Raw genomic sequence first — 23210 nt, 5'->3', positions numbered from 1 at the left:
TTTACTATTTGCTACCTTGCTGCTTTTATTTATTCAGATTATAAAAATATATTTCCACCATCATATTACACTTTTATCACCATCTCTTCGCCGAACTAGTGCACCTATACAATTTTCCATTGTATTGGGTGTGTTGGGGACACAAGAGATTTCTTGTATTTGGTTGCAGGATCGTTTGAGAGAGACCGTCTTCATCCTACACCTCTCATGGATTGATAAACCTTAGGTCATCCACTTGAGGGAAAATTGCTACTCTCCTACAAAACTCTGCGCTTGGAGGCCCAACACGAGTCTACAAGAATAAACTTGCGTAGTAGACATCATGCATGCACTACACACACGATCTTTCTCAAAAGAGACATTGGTTAGTCCAAGGATGTGATTACCCTTTAAGAGATCTTGAAGATTTCTCATGCCAACATGGGCTAGCCGGCGATGCCATAGCCACCCCTTGTCGGCCTTGGCGATTAGACGAGTTGCATGGAATGTGCTCTCTTTTGATAAATCAGCCGTGTAAAGGTTGCCATCCAACTCTCCAACAAAGGCCACTTCGAGAGTATCTCTCTTAAAGACTTTCACATCCGTTAGTCAAATAGTGTATCATAACCAACAGAAGCCAATTGGCGAACGGAAAGCAAGTGGTATTTAAGGGATTGGACAAGCATGACATTTACTAGAGACATCTCATTTGTGATAGCCACCTTGCCCAACCCAAGTACCTGTCCTTTTTTGATCCTCCACCAAACACAATGCTCATAAATGATTGAATAGCTTCCATGAAATCGAAAAGCAATTTGCTATCTCCGGTCATATGGTTGGTGCATCCACTATCGATCACCCATTTGACTGCACTGGAGAAGGCAACCTACACACAATTTATGGCTTGGTTAGAGGCACCCATTTTGCAATGGAACCTCTTAAGTTAGTCACAAGGGTCTTAGGGACCCAAATAGCATAAAAACGGAATGCATTACAAGGACCAACAAATTTAGCATAAACTTCTCCATCCTTTGTTTTACGAAGTACATAGGATGGAGGCATGGATTCTTTTGACTTGTTGAGAGTGGGCATGCCCCTAGTGGCCTTCCCACTCACATCCTTACCCTTCTCCTTGTGCCCTTCTCCTACAAACGTCTCCTTGAGAGGTGTGGTGCACTTTTGAGAGAATATTTTCTTCTTGCTTGTGCTTGGGTCAAACCCAAGTCCTTCCTTGGCAACCATCTCACTTTGTCGTCTCAATACCTCGTTAAGGTTCTTTTGTCCTTCAGCACAATTCATTAATCCTCTCTCGAGTTGTGCCTTTTGAAAGCGGTTTTCCTCAAGAATAGATGCTAGATCACCACTACAGTTAGTAGTACAAGCATCAACATCGATAATAGGTGAAGAGTGAGCCTTGGCTAGAGTTTCAAGATAAGTAATTTTGAGCGTCTCAAAACTCTTTGTAAGAAGGGTGAGCTTCTCTTCCTTAGTCTTGAGGGACACGGATAGAAGCTCACAATCCTTAGAGAGAGAAGCATGAGATTCCACGAGCTTAGTTTTATCATTCATCAACTCCTCGCAAGAGTCCTTGGCCCTTTTCAAGGAGGCAAGTTCTTTAGAATGAACATCAATGTTTGCACCAATTTTCAAGCATAATTCATCACTTAGTGCTTACTCATATTGGACTTTCCGCTCAAGGATTTCATATTTTTCCTTTTCTTCGATGACGAGGGTTTCGAGTTCCTTATGTTAGGGAACGCAGTAATTTCAAAAAAAATCCTACGCACACGCAAGATCATGGTGATGCACAACAACGAGAGGGGAGAGTATTGTCTACGTACCCTCGTAGACCGTAAGCGGAAGCGTTATGAAAACGCGGTTGATGTAGTCATACGTCTTCACGATCGACCGATCTTGTACCAAAGATACGACACCTCCGCGATCTGCACACGTTCGGCTCGGTGATGTCCCGTGAACTCACGATCCAGTAGAGCTTCGAGGGAGAGCTTCGTCAGCACGACGACGTGATGATGTTAATGATGTTGCTACCGGAACAGGGCTTCGCCTAAGCACCGCTACGATATTAACGAGGTGGATTATGGTGAAGGGGGGGGGCACCGCACATGGCTAAAGATCAATGATCAACTTGTGTGTCTATGGGGTGCCCCCCTACCCCGTATATAAAGGAGTGGAGGAGGGGCAGGGGCCGACCTCTCTAGGCGTGCCCCAAGGGAGTCCTACTCCCACCGGGAGTAGACCCCCCTTCCCTTTGTTGGTTGTAGGAGAGAAGGAAGGAGGAGGAAGAAGGAAGGAAAGGGGGGCCGGCCCCCTTCCCAATTCGGATTCGGATTGGGATTGGTGGGTGCCCCCTCCTTTGCTTCTTTTCCCTCTCTTCCACTAAGGCCCAATAAGGCCCATATACCTCTCGGGGGGTTCCGGTAACCTCCCAATGCTCCGGTATACTCCCGATTTCACTCGGAACCATTCCGATGTCCAAACATAGGCTTCCAATATATCGATCTTTACGTCTCGGCCATTTCGAGACTCCTCATCATGTCTGTGATCAAATCCGGGACTCCAAACTACCTTCAGTACATCAAAACACATAAACTCGTAATACCGATCGTCACTGAACGTTAAGCGTGCGGACCCTACGGGTTTGAGAACTATGTAGACATGACCGAGACATGTCTCCGGTCAATAACCAATAGCGGAACCTGGATGCTCATATTGGTTCCTACATATTCTACGAAGATCTTTATCGATCAAACCGTATAACGATATACGTTGTTCCCTTTGTCATCGGTATGTTACTTGCCCGAGATTCGATCGTCAGTATCTCAATACCTAGTTCAATCTCGTTACCGGCAAGTCTCTTTACTCGTTCCGTAATGCTACATCCCGTAACTAACTCATTAGCTACATTGCTTGCAAGGCTTATAGTGATGTACATTACCGAGAGGGCCTAGAGATACCTCTCCGACAATCGGAGTGACAAATCCTAATCTTGATCCATGCCAACTCAACAAACACCATCGGAGACACCTGTAGAGCACCTTTATAATCACCCAGTTATGTTGTGACGTTTGGTATCACACAAAGTGTTCCTCCGGTATTTGGGAGTTGCATGATCTCATAGTCATAGGAACATGTATAGTTATGGAGAAAGCAATAGCAACAAACTAAATGATCATCGTGCTAAGCTAACGGATGGGTCAAGTCAATCACATCATTCGCTAATGATGTGATCCCATTAATCAAATGACAACTCATGTCTATGGTTTGGAAATATAACCATCATTGATTCAACGAGCTAGTCAAGTAGAGGCAAACTAGTGACACTCTGTTTGTCTATGTATTCAGACATGTACTAAGTTTCGGGTCAATACAATTCTAGCATGAATAATAAACATTTATAATGATATAAGGAAATATAAATAACAACTTTATTATTGCCTCTAGGGCATATTTCCTTCACCTTAATGGTGATGGTGTGCTTACTCACCATCACCATAAGCATGCGAAACCTAGTGAGCTTCTTTCCTTTGAGGGAGAACATGAATTTATTTAGTTTAGAAAGCATAGGATCATCTATATCATCATCATCATAATTATCTTCCACATCAAGATACTCATCACAAGGAGTAGAAGGAGTGAAAAGAGGAGGGTTTGACTGTGGGGTTACCTTGACCTTGTTCGGAGAGTTTTGGTCCTCTCCATCTCCTACCACAGCCTTTTCCATTAGGCACTTGTGAGCATTAACCTTGTAGTATTTCATATAGTTGTAGGTGACAGCATCACCACTTTTGTTGACTAGCCTCAAGGTGTTTTGAGAATCTTGAGCTACTCCGGCAACACCACCAACATCATCCGGATCGGATTCTTCATGAGCAACCATTGCTTTCCCATCTCTCTTCTTGAGCTTGGAGTTCAAAGGATTTGGCAACTTCTTCTTGGCAAAGGTTTTGGGAAACCTTGGTTTATCTTCTCTCTTCTCATAAGGGCAATCGTTGGAGAAGTGGTTGGTTTCTTCACATTTGTAGCATTTTCTCACTTTCTTCTTCTGGAATCTTCCCTTGAATTTTCCCGCGCTAAACTTCTTGACAAAGAGGGCAATGTATTCATATGAAGGGCTCTCATCGGAGTCAATCTCATCACCATCATCGTCTTCTTCTTCACTTTGCTCTTCCTCACATGCATGCTTGGCCTTCAAAGCAAGATTGATTTTTGATGTTGAGGTACCATGCATAGCAAGATGTGTTGTAGCATTTGCCTTTGATTCTTCAAATAGTTGGAAAGTGGATATGATGTCATCAAGAGTCATTTCCTTGAATCCATGATGTTGTCTTATGTCCCACACCATTGGGTGATGATACGGAGCGAGAGCATGAAGTAACTTGTTCACGAGAAATCGCTTAGTAAAGTTGAATCCATCTTGTGTCTTGTCACAATCACATGACTCAATGTCGGCGGTGAGTCATTAGACGCTTAAGGAGCTGCTTGGGGGATTCACCTTTCTCCATAGAAAAGTTCTGCAATTGACCCTTGGCAATTTCTATTGAGCTAGCCAGAGAGTGGAAGTACCGGTCTTGGTCCTCACAATACTATCCCATAAGTCCTTTGCACTTGTGATGTGTATATATGGTCTCCTTTGCTTGTCACTCATACCTCTCCTTATGCACATGATTGCGGTATCGTTGAGATGCTTGTGATATGTTTCTCTTGGTGTGAGATTCTTTGGTTCAACAACTTTGTAGACATACTCTAAGATGTCCAACATCTCATCATTTCCAAATCGAAGATGATCCTGCATAGCAACTCTCCACAAAGCAAAATCGGTAGTGTCATCAAGTAAAGGAGGTTTGCCTTGAGGGTTATACTTTGGTTTCTCTATTTGAGGTCTTGCATAAAGCCATGGAACACTAGAGTGATCATTACTAGGAGGTTGTTGGCCAGGTGAAGGAGTAGGCACAGTTGGCCTCGAGGCCCATCATGGTTAATGTGGCTAATATCATTTGGACCAAGGCCTCAAGAGAAGCATCATGCTCCTCCTTTTTCTTAGCAAGTGTCCGTTCCATATCCTCAGAAGTAAAGGACTTGGCTTCCGTGGAAGCAACGCCCTTATCCTTTGGATCCGCAACAAGGGGAGTTCCATCGGGGTTCATCTCGCTCTAGGGCGGTTAAGCCACAAGAATAGAGCATGAGGCTCTGATACCAATTAAAAGGGTCGAGATGGACCTAGAGGGGGAGGGGGTGAATAGGTACAATTACAATTTCTAATTATTACTTAGCAATTTTAGGCAATAATGCGAAATATAAAGGTGAGCCTAACAATTGCAAGTATGATACTAAGAGTTAAGCAAGGTGAACAAGTACCACAAGTATGTGAGTGAACAAGCACAATATATGATAAGTAAATACTAAGAGACAAGTAACCACAAGTAGGGAGTTAGGGTTAGGAATAACCGCAACTCTGAGAGACGAGGATGTATGCCGATGCTCACTTCCTTGGAGGGAAGCTACATCACGGTTTAGAGAGATGGGTGTTACCACGAAGGCACACCAACGCCACGAAGGTTCACCCTATTCTCTCTTTGAGATATCACCACGAAGGAGATTCTCAACCACTAGTGGTAGACCTTGGGGTGGTCTCCAAACCCTCACAAACTTTTCGAGGGTAATCACAATGGTCGATTCCTCTCCGAAGAACTCCTACTGCATAGGAGTCTCCAACCTCCAAGAGTAACAAGAACGATGGGGAAAAACTCAAGACTTGTTCAAATCACGAATTAATTTGGTGTAAAGAAGGGGAAGGAGTGGATCTATCACTTGATTGGAAAACTTCTCACGAATGCTCTCAAATCCCTTCAGGATCTAAGATTTGGTGTATGAGTGAGAGAGAGAGAGAGTGAAATGTGTTCTAGGGATTGCTGAAAGTGAATGGTCAACCCTCTCCCGTGGAGGTAGAAGGCTATATATAGTATTGGAGCAAATGTGGTTTGTTGTAGTGTAAGTGACAGGAGTAGGCCGGACATCCGGGCCAGGGGCCGGATCCGGCACAGTGTAATGCATGTGCAATAAAATAGAGAGGAATGAATAAAACAGAGAGGCCGGACACCCGGGGCAAAGCCCGGACATCCGGTGTGGTTGGTAATCCCAGACATTTGGCGGTTTTTCGCACAACACCGATGCTCGCTGGTTAGTTGTGGCTGGATATCCGGCAGGCCAGCCCGGACATCGAGGGACACAGGAGAGCCCGGACATCCGGCAGTGTGGCCAGACATCCGAAAATATTAGCATCACAAAGTGCTCTCTGGTCAGCAGTGGTCGGACATCTGGCTGGCCAGCCCAGACATCCGGAGACGCAGGAGAGCCCGGACATCCGGCAGTGTGGCCGGACATCCGGAAATATTAGCATCACAAGAAAATCTCTCTGGACAGCAGGGGTCCGGACATCTGGCGTGTGGGCAGATATCCAGCATGGGAGCAGAGGCAATATTTTAACAGTAGTTTTTAGTGAGTGAGACTAAGATGGAGAAGCTAGGTTTTGTGACATGAGCAAGTCCTTCACTACCCCTACCGATCCCCTCTTAATAGTGTGGGATCCCTATACCCAAGAACAAAGAAAGATACAATCCTTTTGATATAGTATTTCTTCCTTGAGTAATATCAACTCCGTATGTTCATGATCTACACACCTTTGTCATACGGGGACTAAAACCTGAGATTCACTTGACGAACATAGTTAGTCCCTTACATGTATATTGTCATCAACATCAAAACTTGATGTAAGGGCATGATTGCACTTTTAGTTGTGGACCCCTGAAAATGCTAAGGACAAGGATTGGCAAAAGCTTAAGGCTCTAGATTTTTGTTTAAGTGATCAAACATCACATTGAGTCCATAAGAAAGTCAATAACATTAAAAGGGGATGAGGTGTTGCTTAATGATCTATTTGCTCAAGTGCTCAGTGATATTGCTCCAAAACCATCAACCACTTTCTCTATCCAAATATGTCCAAACCCTAAAATTCCAACTCGGCTCCACCGATATTTCCTACCCGGAGCCACCAAGTTCATCTAGACTTAGCCACTGCCAAAACCCTAACAATTCAGATCCATCGATATGGATCTCGGTCCCACCGAGATGGCCTTACCAGCTCTATGTTGCTTGTTGCAATTGTTTCGGTCCCACCGAGATGGCTTGACCGATTCTCTCTTGCCTTACTGCTTCACTTCAGTCCCTCCGAGATGATGCAATCAGCGCCACCGAGACGAGGTTTGGCCTAAGCCCTTGCACATTGGTCCCTCCGAGTTGTTCTCATCGGTCCCACCGAGATTCCTAACGTTCATATTTTTACACAGATCGGTGCCACCGGATAGGTCAAAAGTGTGTAAGGGTTGGATTTTGTGTGGAGGCTATATATACCCTTCCACCCCTTCTTCCTCATTGAGGAGAGCCATCAGAACGTGCCTACACTTTCACCATTCATTTTCTGAGAGAACCACCTACTCACGTGTTGAGATTAAGAGTTTCCATTCCTACCATTTGAACCTTGATCTGGCCTTCTCCAAGTTGCTTTCCACTCAAATTCTTCTTTCACCATAGCCAAATCTGTGAGAGAGAGTTAAGTGTTGGGGAGATTATCATTTGAAGCACAAGAGCAAGGAGTTCATCATCAACACGCCATTTATTACCTTTCGGAGGGTGGTGTCTCCTAAATTGGTTAGGTGTCGCTTGGGAGCCTCCGACGTGATGTGGAGTTGAACCAAGAAGTTTGTAAGGGCAAGGAGATCGCCTACTTCGTGAAGATCTACCCGAGTGAGGCAAGTCCTTCGTGGGCGATGGCTATGGTGGGATAGACAAGGTTGCTTCTTCGTGAAGTCTTCGTGGGTGGAGCCCTCCTTGGACTCACGCATCCTTTACCTTTCGTGGGTTGAAGTCTCCATCAACGTGGATGTACGATAACACCACCTATCGGAACCACGCCAAAAATCTTCATGTCTCCATTGTGTTTGCCTTCTCCAAACCCTTCCCTTTACTTACACATGCAATGTTTTTACATTTCGCTGCTATACTCTTAGACTTGCATGTGTAGGGTGTTACTTGAATTGTCAAGATTGCTAAAATCTGCCCACAACTAAAATTAGGAAAAAGGAAGTCTTTTATTTGGTCAAGTAGTCTAATCACCCCCCATCTAAACATACTTTTGATCCTACAGCTGGGAGCGAGCAACTTGACGCCCTCTCAGCTGCCGCCACGTGTCGTGCTCTGGGCGCTCCCTCTAGCTATTTTTTATTTTTTTGTACGCATTTTCAGCTTTTCGATGATTTTTCCCTTTTTTTGCCCATTTGGTTTGCTCCATTTTTTCTTTGGTTTCGGGCCTTAAAAGAATTGAATTTTTTCTGACATGAAAAAACGTTTTTTCTTTTTGCCCCTTCCGCGAGAGGTATATATATACTTCTCGTAGAGGCATGGATTTGATTCTACGAGAGGCACGACCGTGCCTCTCAAAAAGGAAAAGAACGAGTTTTCTTTTCTTTTTTCCTTCCGTGAAATGTACTGATTTGCTTCTTGTGAAGGCACAGATTTGCTTTCGCGAGAGGCACGATCTTTTTTCCTATCATGAGAGCCATGGATTTGCTTCTCGTGAACGTATGGATTTTCTTTCACGAGAGACATGAATTTACTTCTCGTGGAGATATGGATTTGCTTCCGCGAGAGGCACGATCGTGCCTCTCGCAAAAGGAAAAAACATGTTTTTTCTTTTTTTCTATCATGAGAGGCACAAATTTACTTCTCATGAATGCATGAATTTACTTTTGCGAGAGGCACAGTCGTGCCTCTCAGAAAAAGGAAAAAATGCATTTTTTTTTGCTTTCGCAAGAGACACGGATTTGCTTCTGCGAGAGGCATGGTCGTGCTTCTTAGAAAGGGAAAAGGCATGCTTTTGGTTCGGTTTTTTCATCCTGTTTGGTAAAAAAAAGTTTATCAAAACATATCAACATGAAATATAATTTTAAAAATCTCGACGCGAGGAATCCAACAGTTAAACGATTTGAGATTTGGACACACGGTTTGAGAGATGAAAAGTTTTAAATAAATGAATATACGAAAAATGGGAAAACTCTCGTATTACGATAAGTGTTGCACATTTTGGGAAGACGAGAGTGACCTTGCAAGGAGTACTTAATTGTCGCGTCAAAAAAAAAGGAGTACTTAATTGATTTTGGACATGCCGCCGTGTCGCCCAGTATAGCACCTGGACCATGCCTGGGCTGGAAGACACAGCACGCGACACGGCCCGGTAATAATCGTGCCATGACGGGCAGTGCCGTGCCAGGCCCGATTAGGATGGGCTGGGCCGTGCCGTGATCGGGAGTTGCCCTTAGTGGGCCTGCGAGAGCACCTGTTCGGCCCAGCCCAGGGGTCGTCTTGCCCTGCTCGCCGAGCACGAACGCGCGAAACCTCCCCTCGCCGCCGTCCCTGTCCGCTCGAGCTCGACCACCCCCACGCGGCATGCTCCAGCAGCTCCGGCACCCACAACCAGGGCGGCGGGGCGTAGGAATAGCCGGCAGCGGAGGTTCTTCCCTGGACCCCTCGGCGGTGGGTGAGCCCGACGGGGAGCCGCGCCACCACTGAACGCCGATCCGGGATGGAAGCATTCACTTACGCGCCAGCCGCCAGACTGCAGATGAAGGTATCCTATCTCCAAAAAATTCACTCGTGCCCACAGATAGCTTGAAAATCCGAGTAAAATTGTAGGAACACCCAACACCCGTTCGCTAGTACTGTACTACACAATATTGCTTTATCAAGTGTGTTCTTCACCCTATAGCTACGGCTGTCAGACGGGGTCATTTCTTCACTGTCAATCCTACGCATGATACAGTTTGCATAACTCGTTGGCGTCATCATTCGATGAACTATCACAAGGATGCAATTTTAGAATGAATTTGCCTTTTCCTGCTAAGAAAGAAAATAATTCTGAATTTTGGGTAGTGCATATCCTCGTAAACCTCAAGTATGCAATTACATAATTCTTGTGCTGTTACCGTGTTACATGGTGCCAGTGTCCTCTACAGAACTGGATTAGCAAGCACTTGTAAACTCCACAAGATTTTCCTTCTAATAATTCTCGCCATAGTCCTTCAGAGGGCAGCAATCTTGCTAGAAACTGGCTGTACCATGATGAATCCCCTCCGCATCAACCCCTCATCTGTTCATATCCTGGGTGGTTCACCATCACTGGAATCATCATCTGAATCTTTTGCAGGAATGATAAATACATCATATTCATGAGGTGATCTAAAGCTAACTCTCCTTGCGGCACTATTTTGACTTCTCACAGACACTCCACCGATGGAGATGCTCTCGTTGATGATTGGTGAGTTGCCCTCGGAAGAGAAGTCGGAGTTCAGTGGGCAGACCTTCGGAGAGTACCTTCCAGCTGGTGTCCCTTCGATCGCCCCCATGCCCCAGCTTGGTTGCGGGTACAGAAGTTCTTCAAGTGTGACCTGTCTCACTTCTGTTCCTAATTCACTGCATTCGTGAAGCTCTTGCTTCTGCAGGCAGCTGGGCATCATTCGGTACCAGATCACTTTGAGATGGCGAGAATAGCAGCACTGTAAGCACATTATTACCTCTAGAGGATGGTGAGATGAGATAGTGAATCAATTTGTCCACCCCGTGTTATTGTGTAGTGCGTACCAACATGTATTTATGGACAAGCGTGCATGCTTTAATTGGATGCCCCTCAGGAATTAAATTGTTGTTATGCATAAACTAGGCTGTAATAAAACTTTGGGCATATCGATATCACAGGGATACGGTGAGGGGTTCAAGACAAACCGGTTCCTTAGTTTGGAACTTTTGGTAGGTAACAATTTATATTATTTAAATAGCTGCCGAGAGAAGCCTGGTGAGTTGATTATTTGCTGTTGGGTGTATTTGTAGGGAGTTCTAGAAAATATATTCAAAACTAGCACTTGTTACTTCAATTATCATTTTTACCATTTCTTGCTGCCAATTGAGGTTGAGGGATTATAGTAGCCTAGACTATGTCTGGACTTTATTGTATCATTGTATGTGCTAGCAGTGCATATAAGAAAGTGATATTTTTCAACGGATATTACGAAATGGAAGTCCTGCTGTTGTATGACTCTGTTGGAGGTTGGAATCCCAATATGTTTGGGGGATATCCATTGTCATCTAGGAAGATTACGAGAAACTCAAAATATGACTCTGTTCAGAAACCAAGCACTCTTGTTGTTTACACCATCCCTTGTAATTTTTTTTGACTTAGGCAACTCTTCTTGTTGTTTACACCATATCTTGTATTGTCATGTTCCTTTGACACGAAGTTGTATTGGCACTATAGCAAAAGCTGGCATAACCTTTTCAGAGTTCACCATCAACACAGTTTAGAGTTGCCAACTTGCTATTCATGGAGAAACATTTCATGGACCTGTGATGTGACACATATTTTTTTTAGGGTAAGATACGACACAATTATGTTGTATCTTGACCGTGGGTTTTTCCTTGTCATGTATATCCCTTGCTTTTTCTGTGTCCATATGAATTCTAACTATGAATGCATTAAGGCTAAAATCAATGGGCATTATCAGCACACTGCTGCAGTCTTTTTACACATATCAGAATAGGTTAGTTACTAACTGTTCTTCTATTTTGGCAGGTACACGATAAATCTCTTGCTAGTTTACACCTAGGAAGGATTGTGAAAGATATGGCTGATGATGCCATCTAACTTGAGGCATGTGGTCTCCTTCTGAAAATATATACATGTGGTCGTTTATTATTATTTATTAAATTTACTTCTGAATATAGTCGAAATCTTGTTATGTGCAAACTAAAAATAATTGTCGATTACTGAAACCTGTCTATAAGCATATTTAAAAAGGATGTGACAATTTACTGAAACCAAGTAAGAAAAAAAAGAGTTCTTTTATTTTTGATAGCAACTTTTACTGAGGCAGGAAGGGGCACCAGTTTCATTAATTGAAACCAATGAAGGGGATATCAATCAGGTTACTGAGGCAAACTCATAGATGACATGCATTCTTCCTCCATACTATATCGCCTACTGAAGTTGTCATCATCAGCATTGGCATTGTTCTGTTCCATTGGTGTATTGTTTTCCACAGTTTGCATTACTTCAAGTTTTGTCTCAACTTGCCTCATTGTTGGCCTATATTCACCCTTTAAACTTAAGCACATGAGTGTTACTGCTGCAACTTCTTTGGCTTCTTCAGCCCCTTCCTCGATGACTTGCTGGTCTAGCATCTCAAAGAGTCTGTCTTGGTTAACTCGCAAGATGAATAAGCAGCTGAGTGCAGATAAGCAAGGCATCTTGAGGTTTCAAGGGCTATTCTTTGCCAATCTTTCCAAGGCACTGATAGTGGAGTGCTGACATGAAGATGATCAGAAAGAGTTCCATTTGAAATGAATTCGTAGACCAACGATGGAACTTCTGTCTGAAGGCAACATCCAAAAAGCTTCCCTACATTCCTGTGGTTCACTTGAGAAAGGATGGCAACCTCATTGATGAAATCATATGTTTCTCTCTGAATTTCAACTTTTGACTTCTTGATGGCAACAACACGTTTGTCAGATAAAATCCCTTTGTAGACAATGCCGTGGCCTCCACCTCCAAGTTCTCGAGCCTCGTCAAACTTATTTGTTGCCTTCTCAAGCTCTTCTAAGCTGAACATCATCCTTTCAGCGATATCCTTGTCCACAAGCTGCTGTAGCAACAACCCTCTGTTCTTTTTGAAGAAAAAATCTCTTGACTTCCTTGCTTTCCAAACTATGAGCTTTTGTCTTACAATCAGAACACTGAGGCCTTGTTCGGTTGCATTGGGTTTGAGGGGGGTTAAAAGGGATTGTGATGGATTAAATCCCCTGTAAATCAAATTCCTCACCAATCCCTTTCAAACCTCTCCAATCCCCTCGGGGAAAGGATTAAACGAACAAGCCCTGAGGATAATTGTAAGAGTGCCTACACTACTGCCGATTCCTACCACAATGGCAAATCCTGGAGAATACATAATCAATTGGCTTGGGTCTAGATTTTGAATAAATAAACAAATGTATAAACAGTCATGAATATTGACAATACAATAATATTTACCTATCTTACTATGTTATCAACAAAGATCAGTATGGAGTATTTTGCAATCTTGCTCATTACCTGAATTTTTTGATTTGGTTGAAGAGCATCCATTTTGTTTTGGGGGGTTACCAGTGGTGCCATGGGGACAGGTACAGGTATATGACCCTATCAAGTTGATGCACTGGCCAAAGCAGGAGTACTCACCTTGACTTGTACACTCGTCAATATCTGCAGTAGTAAAGAAGCTAAGTAGTTTGCGGCTTTGTGCACTACCGAAGTAATGGTACTAATTATTCAGGGAGTCTAGTTGCATACCTTGGCATCCGTGTTGCACGTAGGGGTTGCCTTCGTAGCCATGCCAACACTGGCTTGTGTGACCTCCTCTTGAATCATCGGGTTTAAGGTACTCAAGGCACTCACTGTTGTCACTGAGGCATCCAAAGTCACTTGAATTGCTAGCCTCAGCACATGACATGTTACTGAACACCCAACTGACAGCCGTTCTAATTGGTACTCCTGGTATGGTGTGTAGTACGCCTTTAGAGGCACCAAGGCTGGTCTCAAATGATACCGCCTTCTGCAGCACCATGACATTATTCTTCTTGCTCCTCCAGTTGCTCTCCACCAAAGCAAGACATGAGTTGACTAGCAAGTTCTCTTTCTCCGCACTGTACTTGATGGGAAACATATTTGAGTCAAACTGCTTGTTGTTTGCACTGCAACAACCACTGCTAGAACATGTGCCATCAGTTGCTATCACAGGATGATCCGGCATGCATTCTGGAGAACAAGTGGTGTCTGCAGGTTCTCCGCGAGGAGGATGCCATTGAAGATACACAGTGATTCCACACCCCATAACAACGATTTCATTCTGCTTCCTAACACCCTATATAGGCTGTTGTCGAGGGGGACTGACCAGTTCATATGGATGAAACCGTCGAGCCACTCATCCCCCTCCAAGGTGAGGATCCCACTGTCAATGCACAGTGTGCTGTCTTGCGCTGATATTTCAAGCACTTCGACTCCGGAACTGTTCATGAAGAGCTTTGGGGGATGATATGTCTCGTTGCAGGCAAGCTTGAAGCCCTCACGGTGGCACCCGGCATTGACGCCGAATGGGCAAGGTATACTTATATTGCCGCATCTGCTTGTGCAGTTGGGCGATGCAGCGTTGGCCGAGACTAGCACTAACGCGGTGGCTAGAAGCTGCAGAAGATGTAGCAGGGCTGCTATACCTGCCATACTCATTTGTGTGATGCGGCTGTATGCAGCTCAGCCACACGGAAGTGCTAACTAGCCCTTTTTTGGTGTGTATATATAGCCATTGTAGTGTGAAAGTGCAAGCTCTTCTCTGTGTTATGTGTCACTTATATGCAGAATACACAGAGCTTATCATACGGCGGTAACAAATAAAAAGATTAATACCTGCTTACCTTTCTCTTTCTTACTGACTGATTTAAGGATATCTTTCTTCATCAAGTTTACCTTCACAAGACATTTGGCACTTGCAGGATAGGTAAAAAGCCTTATGTGTGGACACCCTGTGATAAGTGACCTTTACTTCTACATACATGAACAAGAATGGATGGAAACTTCAAATCTGCCAAGTCCAATTGTCCAAATGCCTGGCAATGAGGAGTCCCTGTCGTCCTGCATTTTTCTATGTACAAGAAACTGCAATCCTGTCAAGTCCGTTGTCCTAATGCCTGATAAATAAGGAGGCTCTATCATCTTCCATTTGTCTCTGCACAGAAAAAGCAACCACAATTATTGGAGTTATACATAGCTTATACGCATGGCTAGTTACTTGATGCCGACTTCATGAAGCAGTCAAGGAATCGCTAGAATTACTATAAGGCTCGGGCCGGCCGATAAAAGATGGAGAACAACCATCTAGTTTTTAATATTTTGGTTGATGTAACAAGACTCCAAAGCTGACTGAGTATGCATTGAAACCACAATGGCATTCGACCTGCTTTACAAGTTGCCATATAAATGAATAATGTTAGTACTAGAGGGAAGTTGAGCTTCTTGTTTTTCTGCAATACTGCAACTAATGACAGTTGCATTTAAGGGCTTTCAACACATAATTACTGTTTCTTGTCAGATGAGCATAATCAAAGAAGCTGGCCTGCTCCTGCGAAGGATGATAATTTAAATAATGGAACCTAATGCATTGATAATTATGCTTATCAGAGAGAAGGAAAGTCAAGATATATGCTTGATGCTAGGTGGGACGAACAGAATGCTATTCCGACACAAAATTCGCTCTCATGGCGATCTGAAGGCTTGTGTCCAAATTAGACGGCATGGAATATGTTGGTCTGACTTCCCAGGTGCTCTTGATAAAGTTTGCTTCCTTTGAAAGAATCCTTAACCGATCTGAAAGGTAAATCTATTAACTGATGCTTATTCTCATTTAGCAGATAACTAGCATGTCATGATCCATAAACAATTTTTTTTGAATTGTTCAGATATATCCAAAGCTTTCAGGATATTTTTTAAGCATGTCACCAGGAGGTACCTTTCCAGCTTTCCTTGTCAAACTCTTGCTAACTCTGTTTTGTCAATCTGTACAAGTTCTATATAGTACTCCCTCCGGTCCTTTTTAGTTCGCATATAAGATTTGACTGAAGTCAAGCCTCGTAAAGTTTGACCAACTTTACAGAAAAAGTTGTCAACATTCACAACCTGAAATCAATACCACTAGATATGTCATGACTTAAAGTTTCATATTATATAACTTTAGCATGGCAAATGTTAATATTTTTTCATATAAATACGGTCAAACTTTGTGAAGTTTGACTTCAAAGAATTCTAATGTGCAGAGTAAAAAGGACCGGAGGGAGTAGTACTTGTAAAATAGTACAATAGAAAATAGCACTAGTCACACTCGGTTCTGATGGTGTATAATGGACTGGTTCTGTATTCTGATATGGTCAAGCCATCAAGGTATGACCAAAATGCCTTTTCGTCCAAGCAAAAGTAACCAGATCACACGTCTATACCATCGGGAACATCCCTTAGAGCAGTAATTATATTCTCTAGAAAACTGCGAGCAATACTTATCTAGGTGTGTGTGAACAAGTCTCCTTGTAAAAAAATGTTTTGTCATGCCTGGGAGGTCAAGTAATCTGCAAAGGTAGACTAATTCTTCAGTTCTTCTAGGCATGTGATGGAGTTCAGTATCTAAAAATACTAATAAATCTGTTGCCATGGTCATCACTTTTCCAGTTTCCCACAAATGTTGTCCAGAACAGATAAATTCTTGCTGCAGGGTAACTTTGGTGAACAGCAGCAAATTCCTAGTTACCTTCTCCAATACAGATACATTCAGAAACTTGTGCTTCATTCATGTGATCAACGAAATGAGAATGCCTGCTCTAGTTGGCGCAGCGATGTTGCTGCTGCTGTTGCTGCTGAGGGGCAGCATAACACTGGCGGCAGCAGCAAGTTCCGTGAACATTGCTTTGCCCGGCTGCAAGAGCAAATGCGGCGATGTGGACATCCCCTACCCCTTCGGCACCACCCCCGTCTGCTACCGGCCTGGCTTCATGGTCACCTGCAATGAGACGCACAGCCCACCGAAGCTGTTCCTGGACAATGGTGCCAGTCCCGGTCCTGGCCCTGAGGTTGTCGAGATATCTCTGGCGAACAGCACGGTGCGTGTCGGGAGCTGGGTTTCACACTTCGTCGCCGGCAACACGAGCCACGTGCAGCTGGCCTTCAGCCGCGGCTCCCCCTTCGTGCTGTCGGCCAAGGCGAACAGCCTCGTCATCATGGGGTGTGGCTTCCGTGTCCTCCTGCACATCGTTGACGGGTGGACATATGGCTCCTGCGCGTCCTTCTGTCCGATCAATAACAGCACCGGCGAGCCGTTCTTGCCCGATGTCGTGTGCAACGGCATCGGCTGCTGCCAGCCGTCCATTCCGATTGGCCTTCGGTCCTGCCGTATCGAGCTCTCCTCGCTCGACGGTGCTGGCAGGTGCCCGACCGCGCCGTCCCCGTCCCCAGCCCCGGCTCCAGCGTTCAACGCGAGCGTGCATATGGTGGAGCAGGAGTGGTGGAGTGACGGGTCACACGTCTATGGTCTTCAGCAATACTTCATGGACCTCCTGTCTTACCCTGACATGAGCCCGTTCTTCGTTCCTGCCATTGCAGCCTGGGGGTTGGGCGAGTTATCCTGCGAAGAGGCCGCCCGGAGGCCAGATTTTGGGTGCCGCAGCAAGAACAGTGTGTGCCTCAACTCCACAAATGGCGCCGAAGGCTATGTCTGCCGGTGCAGTGATGGCTACCAGGGCAATCCATACATGACAAATGGATGCCAAGGAGGGCGAGGTCGTCTAGCAGCTGGTAAGTCGAAGCATTAGTTCATCTTTCTGTCCACATAAAACATTACTATGTCCTCAAATTTAAGTAACACCGGCACTTTTTCACACAATTTTTTTTTTGAACGGTCACCGGGGGGAGAGATTCCCCACCTGAATATATTGCTCAAAGTGGCCAAAATGCCAAGTGTTTGATCCAGTTTATAAGGAAAACCGGATCGAAAACCTTAACAGGTTGACCCCGTTTATAAGGGAAACCGGGCCGAAAAACCACATAGGGGGGAAAGATTACATAGGGTGAGAGCATATGGACGCCCTGAAGAAGGCACTACCTAGCCAGCAAGCCAAGAGACCACCACCATAAAAGTCGAGTGGAATTGGTGTGTCATGGAGGAAACACAATACCAACACTAAACAACTATCCTAACGCACCACACCTGCGTGCGTACCAACCCCTTGGCACAACAGAGGAGCAGCACCAATCAACGAGTGACCCATCACGAACCTTAACTGGAAACTCCGCCACAGCAGGCCGACACGATTAGCAAGGTGGGGAGGCATCGTTGCGTCATTGTTGAGCAAAGATGAACCGAGATAGCACGAAGAGCACGAAGCTCACCAAAACGGACGACAGGCATGAGAGGGTCTTGAGCTAGCATAGCAGAGGATGACCAACCCCAAAGGGCAACGGAGGATGAATGGCGGCAAGGAGCTCCCTAGTGACGCCTTCAAGAAGGTGGACGACATCCGAGGATGACGCCGTCACAGAGCTTTCGCCTGGAGCATAACCGGTTAAATTCCCAGAGGGCAGAGCCTAGAGCTGCGAATCCGGACCGAGAGACAGGAGTGGCACATGAGCCACGCCCCCAAGAGGGTAAGCGACGCTGGAGTAGCATCGCCGTGGTCAGCTGACAAAGTCAGCGGGGATTTCTCCAGTAGCACATCCGTCAATGGTGGGCCGCCATCCAAGTGGACTCGAAGGGCGACAGAGGACAGGACCGAGACGGACATATGAGGTGGATGGTGAACCGAGGAAGGACGAGTGGAGCAGGCCGCCGGTGAGGAGGGTGGAGACGAGGTGGGGCGGCGTCGGAGGTGGACAGAGGGCGGGGGCACCAGAGTGGAGGTTCTTCCGGCCAGAGACTGGCGGTGGCGGGGACGGGAAGGGCGAGTGGGGTGGAGGCGCAGTACGGGGTGGGGATCGAGGCGAGGTGGAGCGGGGTGCATCATCCGCCGGAGAGGATGGGGGTGGCGAGGGGAGCAATGGGAGCTGCGAGCCGAGGGAGAGCCGGATCCGCGCCCGGAACCTCCGGATCCGTCGCCGGCCAGCCGAGAATGGACGGCCAGGAGGCCGAAACGCAGCCGCGGGCGCCGCCGGCGCCAGGGGCCAGGCCGCCCGCCCACCTAGCGCCAGCAGAGGAGGGTCGACGCGGAGGATGGCGGCGCAGTTCGAGGGCGCGAGCACCGGCCGGAACTGGCCGGAGGAGGACGCCGACGGCCCCGGAGAGCTGAGGACGAGATGGATCTGGATCTGGCAAGTGAAGATGGACCGGGGAGGGTGGTCGCAGCCGCGGGCTGCGTGCGTCCTCGCCGCCGCCGTCAGCCGCTGGGCTTTGCCCTTAGGCTTCCTCCGGAGACGGCGAGAAGGGAATGGGCAGCACGGTCGCTCCCTGTTGTTGGCGGCGGCGGGGGCCTCCGGAGTCGCGAGAGCGACCCGGGAGGCGAGAGAGGGCAGCAATTAAATTAGGATATATAATTTCAAGCAGGCTTTTTGACGGTGTTGTCTGTAAATTTCGACAGGAATAATTTTCTCCATAGGAGTTGGCAGCGGCATAATTATTTTGCTTCTAGTTCTTGCTGTCGCCTTTGCAATAAAAAAGGTCAAGGATCAGAAAGCAAAAAGGATGAAGGAATATTTCTTCAAGCAAAACCGTGGGTTATTGCTCCAGCAGTTAGTAGACACAGATATAGCTGAAAGGATGATTTTCAGCTTAGAAGAGCTTGAGACAGCAACGAATAAATTTGATGAAGCTCGCATTCTCGGTGGTGGAGGGCACGGCACAGTGTACAAAGGCATTTTATCAGACCAACATGTCGTTGCTATAAAGAAGTCCAAAACCGTAATCAAAAGAGAGATCGACGAGTTCATAAATGAAGTTGCCATCCTTTCTCAAATCAATCACAGGAATGTGGTAAAGCTGTTTGGTTGCTGTCTCGAGACAGAAGTTCCATTGCTAATCTACGAGTTCATTTCGAATGGTACCCTCTATGCCCATCTTCATACTGATGGTCCTCAATCACTATCATGGAAAGACAGATTACGAATTGCATTTGAAGTTGCAAGTTCTTTGGCCTATCTTCACTCGGCTGCTTTGATATCAATAATCCACAGGGACATCAAGACATCTAACATACTGCTAGATGATCGCTTGACGGCAAAAGTGTCAGACTTTGGCGCTTCTAGAGGTATTGCAATCGACCAATCAGGGGTAACAACTGCCATCCAAGGAACTTATGGATATCTGGATCCTGAGTACTACTACACAGGCCGACTGACGGAGAAGAGCGATGTTTACAGCTTCGGTGTCATGCTTGTGGAACTACTTACAAGAAAAAAACCAACCGGCTACGTGCCATCAGAAGGCGTCAGTCTAGTAGCACACTTCATGTTGCTGTTGAACCAAGATAGACTGAGTGAAATACTCCCTCTGTAAACTAATATAAGAGCGTTTAGAATACTAAAATAGTGATCTAAACGCTCTTATATTAGTTTACAGAGGAAGTACTAGATTCACAGGTTTCCCAGGAGGCTGGGGACGAAGCCAAGGAAGTAGCGGCAATCGCAGCAATGTGCTTGGGGATGAAGGGGGAAGACAGGCCGACCATGCGGTACGTGGAAACGAAACTCCAGGGGCTGCAGAGTTTGGAGAACACCGTGAAGGCCGACCCAGAAATGGAAGAAGTTCCGGTTAAACTACGTCACAGAACATTTGAAAGAAGCAGAGACAATGCTGATAAGGAGGGTCACAGTAACAGCAGGCGATATAGCATGGAGGAGGCGATGTTGTTTTCAGCGAGCTTGCAGCGATGATCTTGAGGACATTCTTCATTAGATTATGTGGTCTCTCTGTGTGCTTCTGAAATTCATCATAAAGTTCTGCTGTGAGAGCTGTGGTAGTTCCGCTTTATGTAATTATCAAAATATCTCGAGTAACGGCGCAGGTATACGCTCCGGCACGTGTGTTTATATCTGGTCCTCTGGAAATACACTTGTACTTTATGTACCCTCCGTTCCTAAATACTTGTCTTTCTAGACATTTCAACAAGTGACTACATACGGAGCAAAATGAGTGAATCTACACTCTAAAATATGTCTACATACATCCGTATGTAGTAGTCATTTGAAATGTCTAGAAAGACAAATATTTAGGAACGGAGTAGTTCTTACAGCTGAATTTACATTTGTATTTGTTGTGCAATTGATGCAATCGTATAACACATAGAGGTGTAGAACAGATGCACAGTTTGTTTTGCTTCCGCTCCGTGCGGTACTTCCGCTCTGGCGCCACCTCTGTATTTGTGATTTCACTGTGCTACGTGACCCGAAGCAGTAGTACCGCTGAAGGGTGGGCGGTAGTGCCGCTTACCGCTATAGCACTGAACGTGCTCGCTAGCCACAGTTGGAACTGCCGCTTGAAGCGGTAGTAGCGGTAGTACCGCTTTACTGCGGTCCGAGCATAATGGTAGGATTCGTCTCTCCCTATAAAAGGTGGTCTTCTTCCTCAATGGTTCTTATCTTCAGAGCTCATGTTTTTCTCCATTGTTGACCTTCTTTAAGCTTGCTATCTCTCAATCCCTCCAATGATTCTTGGTTCTTCTTAAGGGAAAAGAGAGAGAAGATCTAGATCTATTCTTCCACCAGTCATTTTCTCCTCTAAGTGAGGGAAACCCTTCTGATCTAGATCTTGGAGTTCTTTGTGTTCTCCTTGTGTTCTTTCTCTAATTTTCCTCTATAGCATTAGTTGTAGTGGGATTTGGAAGAGAAGGACTTGGACACTCCGTGTGCCCTTTCCATTCCATTTGGTGCATAGGTTTGAGTCATCCGCGGTGATACGTGAAAGTGAAGTTTGACTAGCTTATTGCTCTTGGGTGCTTGGTACCCTAGAGCTTGTTCCTCTTAGGTGCTTGGGCGCCCTAGATGGTTGGTGGTGTCGCGGAACTCAATCATCGTGGTGTAAAGCTCTGGCTAAACGTCCGGGTCTCCAATTAAGTTGTGAAGATTGCCCCGAGCAATTTGTATGGGTTCGGTGACTGCCCCCAAGGCTTACCAATTGAACGGGTTCCGTGACAACCCCCAAGTGCTGCCAATTGTGCGAGTTCGGTGACCGCCCTCAAGGTTCCTTTAGTGTAATCACGGCATCTTGCATTGTGTGAGGGCGTGAGAAAATTACAGTGGCCCTAGTGGCATTTTGGGGAGCATTGCGCCTCCACATTGCTTCAAACGGAGATCAGCATCCGCAAGGGTGTGAACTTCGGGATACATTGTCGTCTCCGCGTGCCTCAGCTATATTTTACCCGAGTCCTTTACTTATGCATTTTACTTTGTGATAGCCATAGTGTTTCGTGTTATATATCTTGCTATCACTTAGTTGTTTATCTTGCTTAGCATAAGTTGTTGGTGCATATTGGTGAGCCTAGTTGATTTATGTTTTGTGCTTGTGAAATTAAACGCTAGTTTCATTCCAAATTTGTTCAAATCTAAACCATAATTACTTTAAAGCGCCTATTCAGTCCCCTCTAGGCGACATCAACGATCTTTCAGCCGCCACACACCATCCAGAACACAGAGAGAAGAGATTCGGAGAAGAAGAACCGCCGGAGATTCTTCTAGTTTTGTTCATCCATCTTCATACTCATTTCATCTCATCATCATCATGGTAAGAGGAATCCCAAGTTGTAAGATCAGGGTGTATAACTCTATTTATACTCATCATCGATATGGTTTTCATGGATTTATTATCTATGGTGATTAGTTATTCTCTTTCGATGTGTGAGTAATTCCTTCTAGGCGTGGGAGATGTAGGTGAATGATAAGATTCATTTGTGCCTATCATATATGTCGTCATTCGTGTTCGTAGTCTTGATTTGTCTAGTAAGTTGTTATACTATGGTGAATGCTATGTGCGTTGTCCAATTTAAGGGCACAAACAATATGATCTAAAGACGTACACATGTAACACATATTATTTAGAGAATCTACGACCTCTGACATGACAGGTGGAGACATCTATGAGAACCAAAGACAATATGAAATAATAGTGATCCATCAAACTTAATGCATGGTTCCGATTTAAAACCTTAATTGTGGAGACGACCCTGCTGTGGCAACATCGAAGTAGGACCATAGTGTGGAATATAATCTCGCGAGGAGGAGTTTCATAACCTAGGGTGATATGCCTACAGAACAAGCAAATCAGATAATAAACTCATGATACAAGGTAGATGGGACTACCAATGAATTGGCACACTTGAGATATACCATGATCCGAAGTTTCTCCGCGCCTAATCTCTCTACTGCAGGAAAACACTTTTATTTTTAGTCTTTACTTTATGCTCTTTACTTCCAAGTCGTTATTCTCACTGCAACCATCTCATCATATTCATTATTTAGTTTACTTGCCTCTTGGAACACTAATATCTTATGCAGAATTACAAGCATCACATAAGAGTTGTGACCACTTGTGTGTGACGGAAACGTTGCTCGTAAATAC

The 23210-nt window shown here is 45.3% G+C and overlaps 1 protein-coding gene across 1 annotated transcript; it reads left to right on the top strand.

The window, feature by feature from the left end:
- Nucleotides 1-16079: 16079 nt before the first annotated feature.
- On the top strand, nt 16080-20673 carry LOC119331358 (wall-associated receptor kinase 3-like). The gene is made up of 3 exons (XM_037604524.1): nt 16080-17464; nt 19240-20133; nt 20217-20673. Exons 1-3 carry the CDS (start codon nt 16327-16329, stop codon nt 20528-20530), a joined length of 2346 nt encoding a protein of 781 aa, XP_037460421.1. The 5' UTR covers nt 16080-16326; the 3' UTR covers nt 20531-20673.
- The last annotated feature ends 2537 nt before the right edge of the window (nt 20674-23210 follow it).

Source organism: Triticum dicoccoides, chromosome 7A (assembly GCF_002162155.2).
Source record: "Triticum dicoccoides isolate Atlit2015 ecotype Zavitan chromosome 7A, WEW_v2.0, whole genome shotgun sequence".
Taxonomy (NCBI): domain Eukaryota; kingdom Viridiplantae; phylum Streptophyta; class Magnoliopsida; order Poales; family Poaceae; genus Triticum; species Triticum dicoccoides.
The sequence above is the reverse complement of the archived record's forward strand: the minus strand, read 5'-3'. Positions and strand labels throughout refer to the sequence as shown.